We start from the raw sequence: 12,395 nt of genomic DNA, 5'->3' as shown, positions 1-12,395 counted from the left end.
CGTCGCCGTAGTAGGATTCGCAACATCGCGCCCCGCGGAATTAGGAACTCGTGACGGCATCATCAGGGGTCTGGAGTGCAGCAGCAGAAAGGAAGTTGCGTTTGTACGCTGTGGAACCTCCGCTATGGATGACAACTGTCCTCGGAGGGACTCTGGAGCCGTCCACCCGAGGAGGGGCAGTGCTGCTGCTGACCTGGGCTCCCACAGGAGCGCGCAAGATGGCGAAGCCCTGGAAGGGTTCCCGATCAGGGAAAGTGAGGCTGCTCCTGCCAGACTGGCTGCTGCCCGGAGGATGGAGAGGAGGAATTCGGCCACGCAAGGCAGCCACCAGAGACACATGCCGATCGAGCCGCTTAAGATGCCGATACCGAGGAAAACCAAGGAAAAGATCGGTACGTTGTTCGGCGGAAATGCCCGTATTAGGGCCAGAAACCTGTTGTAGCTAATCTAGTTCATATACCAGGATGGTCCACCTGTCCGGTGGTGTCAACGAAGCTAAAGCGCTGCTGTAAAGGGTTGTTGTTGCTCAGGAAAGTTGGAGGCTTCCATGCGCTGAAATAGGTGCTAGCTAGTGCTTAGCTCGCTCGTTTTCGGGGGGGGGGGGAGTTTGTTTTCTCCCTGAAATGGTGGGATTGTACTTGCAGAATCAACTCGATCCTGTTGAGATTCGATCTCTCCTCTCATTTAGCATCGATCCCTGAACCATTTTAGTAGCAGGTGGCTCCTCGGGTGGCTCCTCGGGTGGATCCTCGGGTAGCTCCTCGGGTGGATCCTCGGGTAGCTCCTCCGGTAACTCCTCGGGTAGCTCCTCGGGTGGATCCTCGGGTGGCTCCTCGGGTGGCTCCTCAGGTAGCTCCTCAGGTGGCTCCTCGGGCGGCTCCTCGTTTGACTCCCCGGGTGGCTCCTCTGGTAGCTCCTCTGGTAGCTCCTCTGGTGGCTCCTCAGGTGGCTCCTCGGGTGGCTCCTCATGTGGCTCCGCGGGTGGCTCCTCTGGTAGCTCCTCTGGTAGCTCCTCAGGTAGCTCCTCAGGTGGCTCCTCAGGTGGCTCCGCAGGTAGCTCCTCAGGTAGCTCCTCGGGTGGCTCCTCGGGTAGCTCCTCGGGTAGCTCCTCAGGTGGCTCCTCAGGTGGCTCCTCAGGTGGCTCCTCAGGTAGCTCCTCGGGTGGCTCCTCAGGTAGCTCCTCGAGTGGCTCCTCGGGTGGCTCCTCATCAAGGGTGCAAATGTGTTTCTCCTTTTGGTGAGGAAACCACTGGAGTCCAGTTTAGAGGTTAAACCACTGGAGTCCAGTTTAGAGGTTAAACTGGTTACTGGTGAAGTGGCAGAGCTGGTCCGGGTCGCTGGGCCGACCCACAACAATGGTTTCTGGGTAATTTATTGATCCAGGTGAAGCAGAAGCTTCAATCCAGGTGAAATTGAGAGGGCTAAGGCACCGTTGTCATAGACAAAAGGCTTTGATGTGTGAGGAGACCGAAGGAATCTGTCCCACCTTTGGGGGATGAGTTCTGAGGTGAAGCAAATGCTGATGTGCTGGGCTCCTGTCTGTGTTTCAGGTTTTCAGCAGGTCTCCAACGAGTCCAGAGAATATGAAGACCTCATGAACATCGTGACCTCCGGCTACCTGGACGCCAGCTCCGCTGCCTGCTTCACCTACAGCAGACCGCGGCTGATAAACAACGAGCTGCTGGAGAAAGAGGTAAAAGGTGGACGGTCTGGCCTCAAGGTCAGGCTGCTCCACACTGCAGGCACCACGCGTCCACGCGAGACCTTCTGCTCGTCCCAGTCCTGCAAACGATCATTGACTCTTGCCAGGAGGAACAGAAGACAGAAGGTGAACGCACGGCTTGAGCTACTGACCTTGTGTTTGTCTGTGTCCTTTTTTGAGTTTGTGGAAAAGAGGCGAGAGATGAAGTCAGACGGGAGGACAGACAAGGAGCTGATGGAGAGCTATTGTTTCCTCTTGGCCGATCCAGTGAAGGTGAGATGAGCGAGCAGCTGCTGGTGATGATGCTGTGTTATTGTTGTTATTGTTGTTATTGTTGTTGTTATTATTGTTATTCTTCTACTGCTGCGTCCGGCTAAAGCCAGCGTCTGTGTGTGATGTTGTGTGGGTGGTGTGTGTGCGGCGGCAGCTGCCCGGGGTGTGTGAGAAGGGTCTGTGCGTGGGTCACAGCAAGGCCACGCTGTTGGGACATCCCAGTAAAGGTAGGCGCCACCAGTCTGACCTCCTCTCTGCTGACGCTTCGCCACTGTGCTGTCGGTCACCTGAGTGAGTCCGCACGTTATCATATGTCTACAGGAGTGTGTTTGTCCAGGTACTCGGACCTCCTCCAGGTGGAGCCCCTCGCACCAGGAGCCAGAGGGGAGATCATCATCTTCAAAGTGATGAAGGTAAATCCGATTCTGTGGCCGAGCCCGAATATGGGATGTAGCTCATCGCTGATCTTATGACACAGCAACAGGAAGCCGACGGTGTCCCGTTTGCTTTCAGGGCAAAATGAAGAGCATTTATGAGAACACCAAGAACCTCCTCGACCCGACTCCTTGCTTCGACAGTCACATCTCCAAGAATGCCGGCAAGGTCACCTCCCTCGCCTCCTACCGTGGCTTTGAGCACACGCAGGTAAAGGTCTCGCTGGCTCGCGGTGCCTTTGGAGAGGAGGCGCGCGGCCCTAACCCCCCAAATCCTGGACTTTTCAGCAATATTTCTACGAGTACGTCTGCGCCGAGCTGGCGCTGCGGCCGCGCCAGGTTCTGCCGCACGCTGTGGTCTCCTTCGCGTTTAAAGGAAAAGACTCTGCTCTTCCCGCTGCACCTTTAGCTCCAGTCAGGTCTGCACATCCCAGACATTCCCAGGTGCTAATAATGTGGAGAACAGGCTCTCATGACTGTCCCGTGTGTGTTGTGTTTGATGGACAGGGGGACCAGTCTGTCCAAAGAGGGGGGGGGAGGTAAGCTCCGGTCCTGGAGGAGACCCCTCCAGCACCTGTCGGAGGCCTTTTTGCCCCCTTGCAAGGCTGCTGATGGGGCTGCTGACGTGTCTTCCTCACCTGCTGTTTCAGAGAACCCTCAGTTCACAGTGTGGAGCGGCGAGTTGGTGAAAGGGGGGAAGCTCCTCTTCCAGATCTCCCTTCATTCTGGATCTCCTCCCTTCCTGCCGCACAGACTGTAAGTAAGAGACGTGACGGAACTGAGCTGCTTATATTAAGGACGTAGGCGTGTTTGGGGTCTCCGGGGCCCGAGGGAGAGGCGGTGGACTCATCAATATTCTAAAAAGTGCTCTCACAGCCCTTCGCCACCAGGGCGGGGGTCAAATCAGGGTGGCTGTTTGTGCCGATGGGAGTACTTTAGAGCAGGAGCTGGAGTCATTGTGTGTATCCTGACACTTTACCGGCCCACTGCGTGTCCACCTCGTGTCCCCCCCAGACCAGAGAAGCTGGAAATCGGTGGGGCCATGAGGCTGAAGCAGGTGACCCGGGGGCTGCCCGCCGAGCTGTTCTCCCAGCAGCTGTTCAAAGACAGCAGAGAAGGTGACGTGAGGAAGAGCTGGGTCTGGACAGGGACACGTGTCCCTACAGCCAGGACCGCCTGGAGCTCAGTATTGTCATTGTTAGCACGTTAGCACGTGTAGCGTATATGACGTTCTTCTATGTGCAGTGGAGAAGAATGGATACTACTGCAGTCTTCTGGGCGTATCTGACCGGAGCCGCTCTGCCACCAGCGTGACGGAGCTGCTTCAGGGCCTGGAGACGGAGGACGTGGTGAGCTTAACGTGTCCCCAAAGACTCACGCTCCTGCCGTGCCGGGCCAGTCGAAACGGAATAATCAGAGGATGTGAACATGTGTGCAGGTCCTGGTGACGGAGCTTAATGACAGAGGATTCCTCTTCCTCGTGTCCAGCGCTCAGATGGCCCCGCCCCCTGGTGAGAGGAGTTGCTGTGGAGCCTTAGTGAATGTGCTTTTTCCCATTTGTCCTCCCTATTTTCATGTTTCCAGAGAGAGCAGAGAGCTGGAGGAGGTGTCTTCAGGCACTGTTTGTCTTCCCAGAGTCCAGAGATGTGGTCCGATCCAGTGAGTCCGATGTTGTTTGTTGCTGTGTTAAATGAGTGTGTTTATGTGTTTAGGACTGGCTCCAGATAAACTGCTGCTGATTTGAAATAGGGGTTTTTCTTCTCCCGACGACAGAACCAGAGCGCTCCTCCTCCTCCTCCTCCTCCTCCTCCTCCTCCTCCTCCGGCGAGGCCTCGGAGTGGCTGATGCCACGCCTGAGTCATTTTGTTCCCGCTTTGCATCACGCCTTGATCAAAGCTCGCGCCAACCCCCCCGAGGAGCTGTCTGCCAGCGTGGAGCAGCAGGCGCGAGAATATCTCCTGGGGCTCAAAGAGGGCAAGGTAGCAACAAGCTAACGCATCTTTAATAGGTAGTCTAAAGTCCTGCTGAGCTATTGTAACCCAACATATCGGACATGGGAACTCATCCTTCAGGGCAATAATAGCTTCTTTTATATCCCATAGTTGTTAGTTGTGCCTCACTCTCTTAGATTCCTCGATTAATCCCATTTTAAATCAAGTGTTTGACCCTTCCTTTGATTCCCAGCTCCGGGAATACCCCATGGGAGATTATGAATCCTTCCTGAATGAGCGAGGGGGCACGTTCCAACGTCGAGGGAACCTGGATAGTTATCTGCGCTCCTACATCCGCAGCCCTGCCTTCTACCTGCTGTCAGTGGCCAGAGCCACGCAGATAGTGGAGGCCCACTGTGGCCCCCAGGAGCCACCAAAGGTGAGACTCAGACTGATGGGAGCTTCCCACTCTCGGGGGTGACCGTTCAAGGCTAAGGAAGATTTCTCCCACCTGGGCTACTACTGGGAAGGGTAGTGAAGGGTGTCCTACGCTCCAGTATAGTGAGACCTCCTGAGCATTGGTCAGGGTCGGGGTTAGGGTTAGGGTCAGGGTTGGGGTTGGGGTTAGAGATTAGGGTCAGGGTTAGAGGCTAGGGTTAGGGTCAGGGTCAGGGTCGGGGTTGGGGTTAGAGCTTAGCAAAAAGCAGAAAAAACCAGTCAGTAAAGCAGAAAAACGAGTGGGTCCAGGTTATATGACCAGAGTCTTTGGTTCCGATAAAGAAATTTGAATCACCGTGACGACCCCCCCCACCTTCGGCCTTCGCTGAGGACAGACGTCTGTGGTGAAGGGCCAGCTTTGGTCTGGACTCTGAGCAAGTGTTTTTGGTCCGTCCCTCAGCTGCAGAGGCTGATCGACCTGGTTCTGACCTGTAAGAGGAACGCAGAGAACGAGGTGATAAGGAAGGAAACGGCAGGAGGAGAGATGCCACCGGGGAGGAAGAGGCGACTGGAGCAGGAGACGGCCGAGAGGGCGCTCAAGTTCCTGAAGGCATCGCAGGAGTCCAGGAAGTGTTGCAAGATTCCAGGTGATCCCCATGGCAACAAGGGACGTGCGTCTGCATCAGAGGTGTTCTGCTCACGGCTCTGATCTGTGCTGACCCATCTTCTCCCAGGTGAGGGGAAGCAGGCCCCTGCTTCTGCCGGCTCCCAACCATCCGTGTTTGCCTCCGTTGGCTTGAACCTGAGCGACTTTGAGCCCAGCAGCGATACGTCCGAACTGATGGCCAAGCTTCACAAACTCCTCACAGGTGATCCCAATCAGGACTCCGGCCAGGCCCAAGTGGGTTTTAAAACAGTCCACTGACAATGGTGGAACCCAGAGCTTTAGCCTAAACAGTCCGAGCCGGTGAAGTGTGGGTGAAGAGCCCAAGCCGGGGTTAAAACGCCGAACCGTTGAAACCACAGGGGAAAGCGCTGGTGTCTAACGAGGACGCCTTTGCGCCCTGACAGATCTCACCCAGGCTGCTGAAGGATTCACCATCCAGGAGGTCCCCCGGGAACCCTGTCCATTTGAGAGCTTAGCCACCAAACTGGGCCTGCCCACCAACTGTGACATTGACCTGAGGAAGCAGGAGGAGATGGAGGTAAACTTCAGCCGCGCGCTAACTAGCAAACTCTCCAGAGTTGGGTTCACAGAAACAAATGCAGAACGTTCACCAAAGCAAAGACCTGAACTGAAGAAGGAGGCTGGATGAGTGTTTCCACCCGCGTTGAACGGTGTGTTTGCAGGAGCAGATGGGGGGCAGCGTCAGCAGTTTGGAGGGATTCAGTCCCAGCTCACACGGCTGGGAGGCGCATCACCACGGAGCAGCCGGTCGGGGGGGTGCAGGGTGGCTGGGAAGGAGAGACGGTGCATGTGAAGACAAGGAGGACGAGTGGCAGATCCCATGGGTGCTCATCCCCATTACAGGTGCGTGTGTGTGGGGGGGGGGGGCACTCAGGGTTTATTCCACAGGAGTAGATGCACATTAGAATTAGAATCAGAATCAGGTTTATTGCCATTGTTCATGTAATACACAGTATTACACAAGCTAGGAATTTGTGGCACATGTGGCTCCATGCGGTGTTGGAGAGTTCCAGAAAAAGAAAAGGACTTTTCCTTCGCTTTAGCGGTAGCGAGTGAGAAACCAGCCGTTGACTGTCAACCCCTAACCCTCTAACCCTAACCCTCTAACCCTAAACCCTCTAACCCTAAACCCTCTAACCCTAAACCCTCTGCACAGGTTTGCCTTCGGAGCGCTACACCCTCCAGGACCAAATCATCCCGCGGGACCCTCGCTTCCAGCACCTAGCTACGACCGCACGCGACACCTTAGCAACAAAAGCACTCAGACGGAGCCCCGCCCCATCTCCCGGGGGCAGCCCTCTTCTCTCCTTTCACACCTGCCCGTCCCCAGGGGCCAATTCTCCGCCCTCTCTCTCGTCCCAAGATCCCAGTCCTTCTGCCACCTTCTCCCAGTGCCCGTCACCTGACCCCAGCCCCCCTCCTTCGCCCCCCCAACCCTCGCCTCCAGAGCCCAGTGCCCTTGTGTCCACATACGAGTGCCCATCCCCAGAGTGCAGCCCTCCCCCATCTCCACCGCAGGGCCCGTCTCTGGAGCCCAGGCCTCCCGCTCCTCCCGTTCTGGATCCCAACAAAGGTGCTGAGGCGGCGCTCTCAGCCCCAGGAGCCTCCAGGGAGTTCCCAGGTAATCTCAGTGAGCCGCGCTCCTTTTGCTGTTGTTAAGAGGAAATGTCTTCCTCCACTTAGGGTTCAGGATTTCAAATCTAAACAACAATTAGGTGCTCTGATGCACAGTAAGGTTCTGTTGCAACACGGGGAGTAACGAGCGTCGTCCTGTTTATCTGAGGGGGACCTCAGCAGAGCTACGGGACACCCCCTCGTTAGACTCTCACAGTCCCATCAGAATTAGTTCTGGAGAGCAAATGTTTGGGGGGAGTTTTCCTTTTACATGTGCAGTCTGGGGTCAGCAGATCCAGTCTGGTCTTGAGTCTTGTGGTGTTGTTGTGTCCGATCTAATGAAACTTGCTGTCCTCAGGACAAGCTAATGTCCCAGCAAAGAAGGAGGCTTCACCAGGTTCAGCATCTGTGCTGCCCACTCTGGAGAAGACCAAGCCTTCAGCATTACTAAGCAGGCCGGAGAAGAGGGCTCCAGAGGAGCAAACCAGTGGACTCACTGATGAATCTGTGGGTGAGGAAGCTCCAGAGCGAGAGGTTGGCCAGCAGAAGAAGCTGAAGAAAGAGAGAGGAGCGGGCCTTTGTGAGAAGGGGCCCGAGGAGGCGCTGCGTGGCCCCTCCTCATCGCCTTCCTGTCCCCTCGGGCGCATAGACGGCATCGTGGAGAAACATCTGGGGGATTTCTCAGCGGAGATGCAGCTGGTTCTGCAGCGGGAGAGCATCTGCTACAGCTCCTCCGAGTCCCCAGCTGCTGAGCACAGCCTCCCACACCGGCCCATTTCCCAGTTCTCCCAGTACGTGTCCTTCTACAACCCCTGCCCCCCGGTGCAGGACTACGTGGGCTCGCTGCAGGACAACATTGAGAGCATGCTGACAGAACTCGTCAATGACTGGCCGGGTCAGAGAGCAGCCGGTCGCCCAGGAAACCTGGATGCAGCGTTGGCTAACAAAGTCAGCGCCTTTGTTTCCAGCATCCGAGCCTCCAAAGAAGACCTGAGCGATGGCGGACTAGTCGCTGCTGACGGTCCCCCGACAGTTCCTGCGTCCTCTGCGTCCTCTTCCCTCCACGCGCCCACCAACGCCGCTGGCCAGCAGCCTCCCTGCACCACTCCACCGGCCCGTTTGACTCACCAGTCCAGCCCCACTTCACGGGACAGCAGGGAAGCTCCAGAGAGGACCGTGAACTTTAGCTGCGTTTCTGACCCCATGACGGAAGCTTCGCCCCCACCTGAGGCCACTTCCAGTCGGCCCCCCACGCCCCCGTTAGGCTCTCCTCCAGCCACGGCTCTGAGCTCCCTGATTAGCCAGCTGCAGCCAGAGGTGTTCCACAACCTCAAGGACATCATTAAAGACGTGAGGAGAAACTCGGTGCAGTTCTACCTTCACAGCAGTGAGCCCGAGGACCAGGTGTATGAAGACATCAAGGTACGTGAAGCACCTGCGTCCTGTGGTCTCCAGACATCATCATTTCCCAGATTGGCTGACAGCGTGGATCTGTGTGCTGTAGGAACATCTGTTGAAGCAGGGAAACGTCCAGCAGAGTCCTGTCACCTTCCTGAACCAGGAAAACAGCGACAGCAAACTGCTGGTCATCATTAAGAACACCGAGATCTCTGGGAACATTCACACTGTGAGTCACAAAATGGGGGTGGGTGTGTGTGTGTGTGTGTGGGGGGGGGGGTCCCGCGTGTTGGTGGGAAACTCCCCGTGTGCAGCCGTCCCACACCAAGATCATCGAAAGCTGCGACTTTGAAACAGAAACCAGCAGATTGAGTGTGAACGCTGTCTGCTCCTCAGATCCCAGGGCTGGTGTCTCTGAAGCGCCACCCCAGCGTGGTGTTTGTGGGCGTGGACTCGCTGGAGGACATCAGGAGCAGCACCTACAACCAGCTCTTCGTCTCGGGCGGCTGCATCATCTCAGACGACCTGGTCCTCAACCCAGACTTCATCACTCCCGGTACCAGCCACTCCTGCCCAGCACACACACGCACACACACACACACGCACACACACACACCCACTCCCACACACACACCCACTGTGAGAAGAATTATTGTTGTTATTACTATTATCGTTTCAATGCTAAAGTAAGTATAGTAAGTAGATTTAGAATGTTTAATTAAAAGGAATGTATGAGTGTTTGAACCAAGTATTGAAGCTGTTAGGTACCCAGCACTGGGAGGTACCATGTTCAAGGACACGAGGAAGTCGTAAAGATAGGAGGAGAAGGAATCGTGAGGTCAGATTGACATGAATCCTGTGTGCACCGAATAAAAGAGGAGAGCGAGCAGCAGACGGACGGAGTTGAGAGAGGAAGCTTGAACTGCTGCTCAGCTCTCCCTTGCAAGGCCTCCTGTTGTTTGTGTGGTTGATCTGAGTCTAGTGAACGAACAGCGCGGGTGACCAAACATCACCCTCACACCACACACACACACCACACACACACACACACACACACACACACCCAGCAACAAGATGCTTTTCCTTGTTTTTTCCACTACATTTCTAAGATGTTTTGCCCTTGCAGAGCAACTGACTGGTCTGCTGGGGTTGCTGGAACAGCACAATTCTCCCGAGTGTCTGTGGAGGTGGAAGGTTCACTACAAAACCCACAAAAAGTTAAAAGAACAGTCCAGGTACCCTCGTTCATACATCTTTACTGTGACGATCACTGAGGGGGGTGGCTGGATCTCCTGGCTGGATCTCCTGGCTGGATCTCCTGGCTGGACCTCCTGGCTGGATCTCCTGGCTGGGCCCACACTAACCTATTTGTTCTGGTGCCAGGTTCAGAAGAGATGCAGCCAACCTTCTCGACATACTCTCAGCTTATCAGAAGCGGCAAATCATCGAATTCCTGCCGTATCATCACTGCGACATGATGACCAGTCAGTCTCCAGACGTTGGCTGCGTCATGGAGCTGCAGGCCCGCTACATACAGTACCGACACACCATCTTCCTGACTGGTACCAGAACTCTGCAGCTCTTGAATCCCAACGCAGGCGATTCTCCCTGATCAGCTGCTGTGAAACACTTTGTTTGGTGTCTTTGGTGCCTGCAGAGCACAGCTTCGAGAAGTTCCCCGTGTACTCCAGTCGAGGCGTCATCATGGCCGGTATCGAAGAAATACGCCGCGACTTCACCAGACTGGTGGGGTACCGGGACCCTGTGAACATCCAGCCGGACGCCGACATGTTAGCATCTAAAGGTCAGTACAAGAGAACGTTGAAGATAGGGCTGAAGATATTTTAAGGGCCAGACCCTCCAAGAGGGCCCGGCCCGTGTCATCCATGGATCCAGTTTCACCCATTATGGGCTTGATCACTGCGTGTAGTCGAACCCTAACCGTTTGAGTCACACTGAGCATCTCCACCATCAGAACACATCCTGTCCCATCCATCCCTGGAACAACAGCCACAAGCTCTCTGTGACCAGCTGGTTCCAGAGAGCTTCAGCAAGGAATGCGGAGCGACCCCTTCAGGCACGGATTTTGAGCATCTCCGACTGGCCATCTCCCAGTTACGAGCCGAACGACGGGCGAAGGAGCATCAGCAGTCCTTTCAGACCCTCATTCCAGACGCAGCTCGCCTTGAAGATCAGGCAGAGTTGATCCAGGACCCTGGCAGGCAGGAGGCCATGGAGGTCACCCCCGTGAGAAATGTGGTGCCACGAGGAGATGACCAGGATTCCAGTGACACCAGTGCATGTGTGTCCAAGCCAAGTGGCACCACAACAGCGAGCACGAGTAGTCCAGTAGGGTCAACCAGTCGTGGAGGGAAAGAAGCTGCGTTTCTGGAAGAAGACGACTATGATGCATCTCATACCTCGAAGCAGGACAGACCAAGGTGAGCATCTCCCTTAGCAACTAAATATGGTGGGGGGGGGACTAAAGATCTGCTCTGAGAGGAGCCCAACTCCTCAGGTGATGAGTGGATCATCACATGGCACCCTCACTCAGAGGATGCTGCTCTGGTACTCCCACAATCATCACTCTTGTTGTTTCAGAGACGTGCAGACGGGTCAGGACCAGCCAGGCCCAGGGGAGGGGTCGCTGTCGGACAGCAGCTCGGAGGGAACCGCCACGCCCATCAACGCAACAAGAAGTCTCTTTGTGGGATCAGACCGAGAGAGTGAAGGAAATCAGTCGGTGCCCCGTCGGCAGCAGAACCTGCAGCCGCAGCAACGGAGCCAGTCAGACCTCCAGATATCGTCACCCTCCAGCCTGCCGCCCCATCCCCCGCCTCAGCTACCCAGCCAGGTGTTCCCCCGGGGTCCCCTGGCAGGACCCCCCACTAGCTTCAGAGCTAGATTCCCGGGGCCTAGCCCTGCTTGGCACAGAGGACGGAGGCCCACAGGCAACGCTGCTTTTCTCTGGGGTTTCCAGCAGATTAGGAGAGACTTTCCCGATGCCAGAGCGGGGTACCGCAAGCCTGCTGGTCGGGGCAGAAACATGTACAGAGGGCAGAGAGGAGGTAGCTTCAGCGGAATGTAGGAAGCTGGATTCTCCACCAGGACACGGGACCTGGCTCCCATTAGAGCCAGGAACGCTGCTCCTCACACTCCTATGTGGCCACTTCAGGTTCGCCCCGTGTTCTGAGTTTGGCTTCAGAACACAGCAGCCAGTGCATGTTGGGCCGGTGTCAGGAAACGTCAACAGAACCTCTTCAAGTGGCATTAAAGTGACGTGTAGGTGTTGTGTGGTCTTCAGACACACCTGATATTGTCCTGTGACTCCAGTCCAAACGGTGAATCCCTGCGTCTGTTTTCACCTGAAGCCACCAGTTCATCCTCGCGACCCACGTGGGACTACACCGTCCAGAGTCTACGCGGGTTCGCCTTGGCCACGAATCTTTAGTGGATGGATCCTCGCTCCTCGTTTAGTGTCCATCTCGTCATTATTGGGGCACCGATTGCTGAAAACTGCGACACCCTTCAATGAAAGCGCTGAAAGTCAAAGGAGCGCCTGGTAGCAGGAAGTGCTTGTTCCTGCTTAGGAGCGTGCAGACGCCAGAGGTGAACGGACCACAGCTTTGACTGTTCTGAACATTACAGGTGGGCTCGGCGGGTTAGGGTTCGGGTTAGGGTTAGGGGGTCAGGTTAAGGGGTTAGGGGTCGGGTTAGGGTTAGGGGTAGGGTTAGGGGTCGGGTTAGGGGTTAGGGGTCGGGTTAGGTTAGAGGGTTAGGGGGTTAGGGGGTTAGGGTTAGGGGGTTAGGTGGTTAGGGGTCGGGTTAGGGTTAGAGGGTTATGGTGTTAGAGGGTTAGGTGGTTAGGGGTTAGGGGTCGGGTTAGGGTTAGGGGGTCAGGTTAAGGGGTTAGGGGT

At 55.8% G+C, this 12,395-nt stretch overlaps 1 protein-coding gene across 5 annotated transcripts; it reads left to right on the top strand.

Moving 5' to 3' along the window:
- On the top strand, positions 1–12,168 carry LOC130524278 (protein TASOR-like). 5 transcript variants are annotated; one of them, XM_057030272.1, is made up of 28 exons: positions 1–392; positions 1,551–1,693; positions 1,883–1,975; positions 2,130–2,202; positions 2,297–2,388; positions 2,489–2,620; positions 2,698–2,828; positions 2,917–2,948; positions 3,060–3,165; positions 3,424–3,527; positions 3,655–3,758; positions 3,848–3,920; positions 3,994–4,068; positions 4,189–4,388; positions 4,594–4,779; positions 5,239–5,425; positions 5,513–5,647; positions 5,850–5,983; positions 6,129–6,309; positions 6,623–7,087; positions 7,439–8,502; positions 8,585–8,707; positions 8,875–9,034; positions 9,605–9,713; positions 9,862–10,040; positions 10,136–10,282; positions 10,454–10,919; positions 11,080–12,168. In XM_057030272.1, exons 1-28 carry the CDS (start codon positions 125–127, stop codon positions 11,564–11,566), a joined length of 5,649 nt encoding a protein of 1,882 aa, XP_056886252.1. In that variant the 5' UTR covers positions 1–124; the 3' UTR covers positions 11,567–12,168. The 5 variants fall into 5 exon arrangements, with proteins under 5 accessions (XP_056886252.1, XP_056886251.1, XP_056886250.1 ...); XM_057030271.1 differs by having other exon boundaries at positions 4,183–4,388; XM_057030270.1 differs by having other exon boundaries at positions 4,159–4,388.
- Positions 12,169–12,395: the final 227 nt, after the last annotated feature.

The sequence above is a fragment of the Takifugu flavidus genome, chromosome 4, assembly GCF_003711565.1.
Source record: "Takifugu flavidus isolate HTHZ2018 chromosome 4, ASM371156v2, whole genome shotgun sequence".
Classification (NCBI taxonomy): Eukaryota; Metazoa; Chordata; class Actinopteri; order Tetraodontiformes; family Tetraodontidae; genus Takifugu; species Takifugu flavidus.
Note: the sequence above shows the minus strand (reverse complement) of the source record. Positions and strands in the feature narration are given on the sequence as shown.

Coding starts and splice junctions, on each gene's coding strand:
- LOC130524278 (XM_057030270.1), top strand. CDS start 125: ATGGATGACAACTGTCCTCGGAGGGACTCTGGAGCCGTCCACCCGAGG. Junction 5,984..6,128: donor GGAAGCAGGAGGAGATGGAG/GTAAACTTCAGC, acceptor GTGTGTTTGCAG/GAGCAGATGGGGGGCAGCGT. Junction 9,035..9,604: donor CCCAGACTTCATCACTCCCG/GTACCAGCCACT, acceptor TTGCCCTTGCAG/AGCAACTGACTGGTCTGCTG.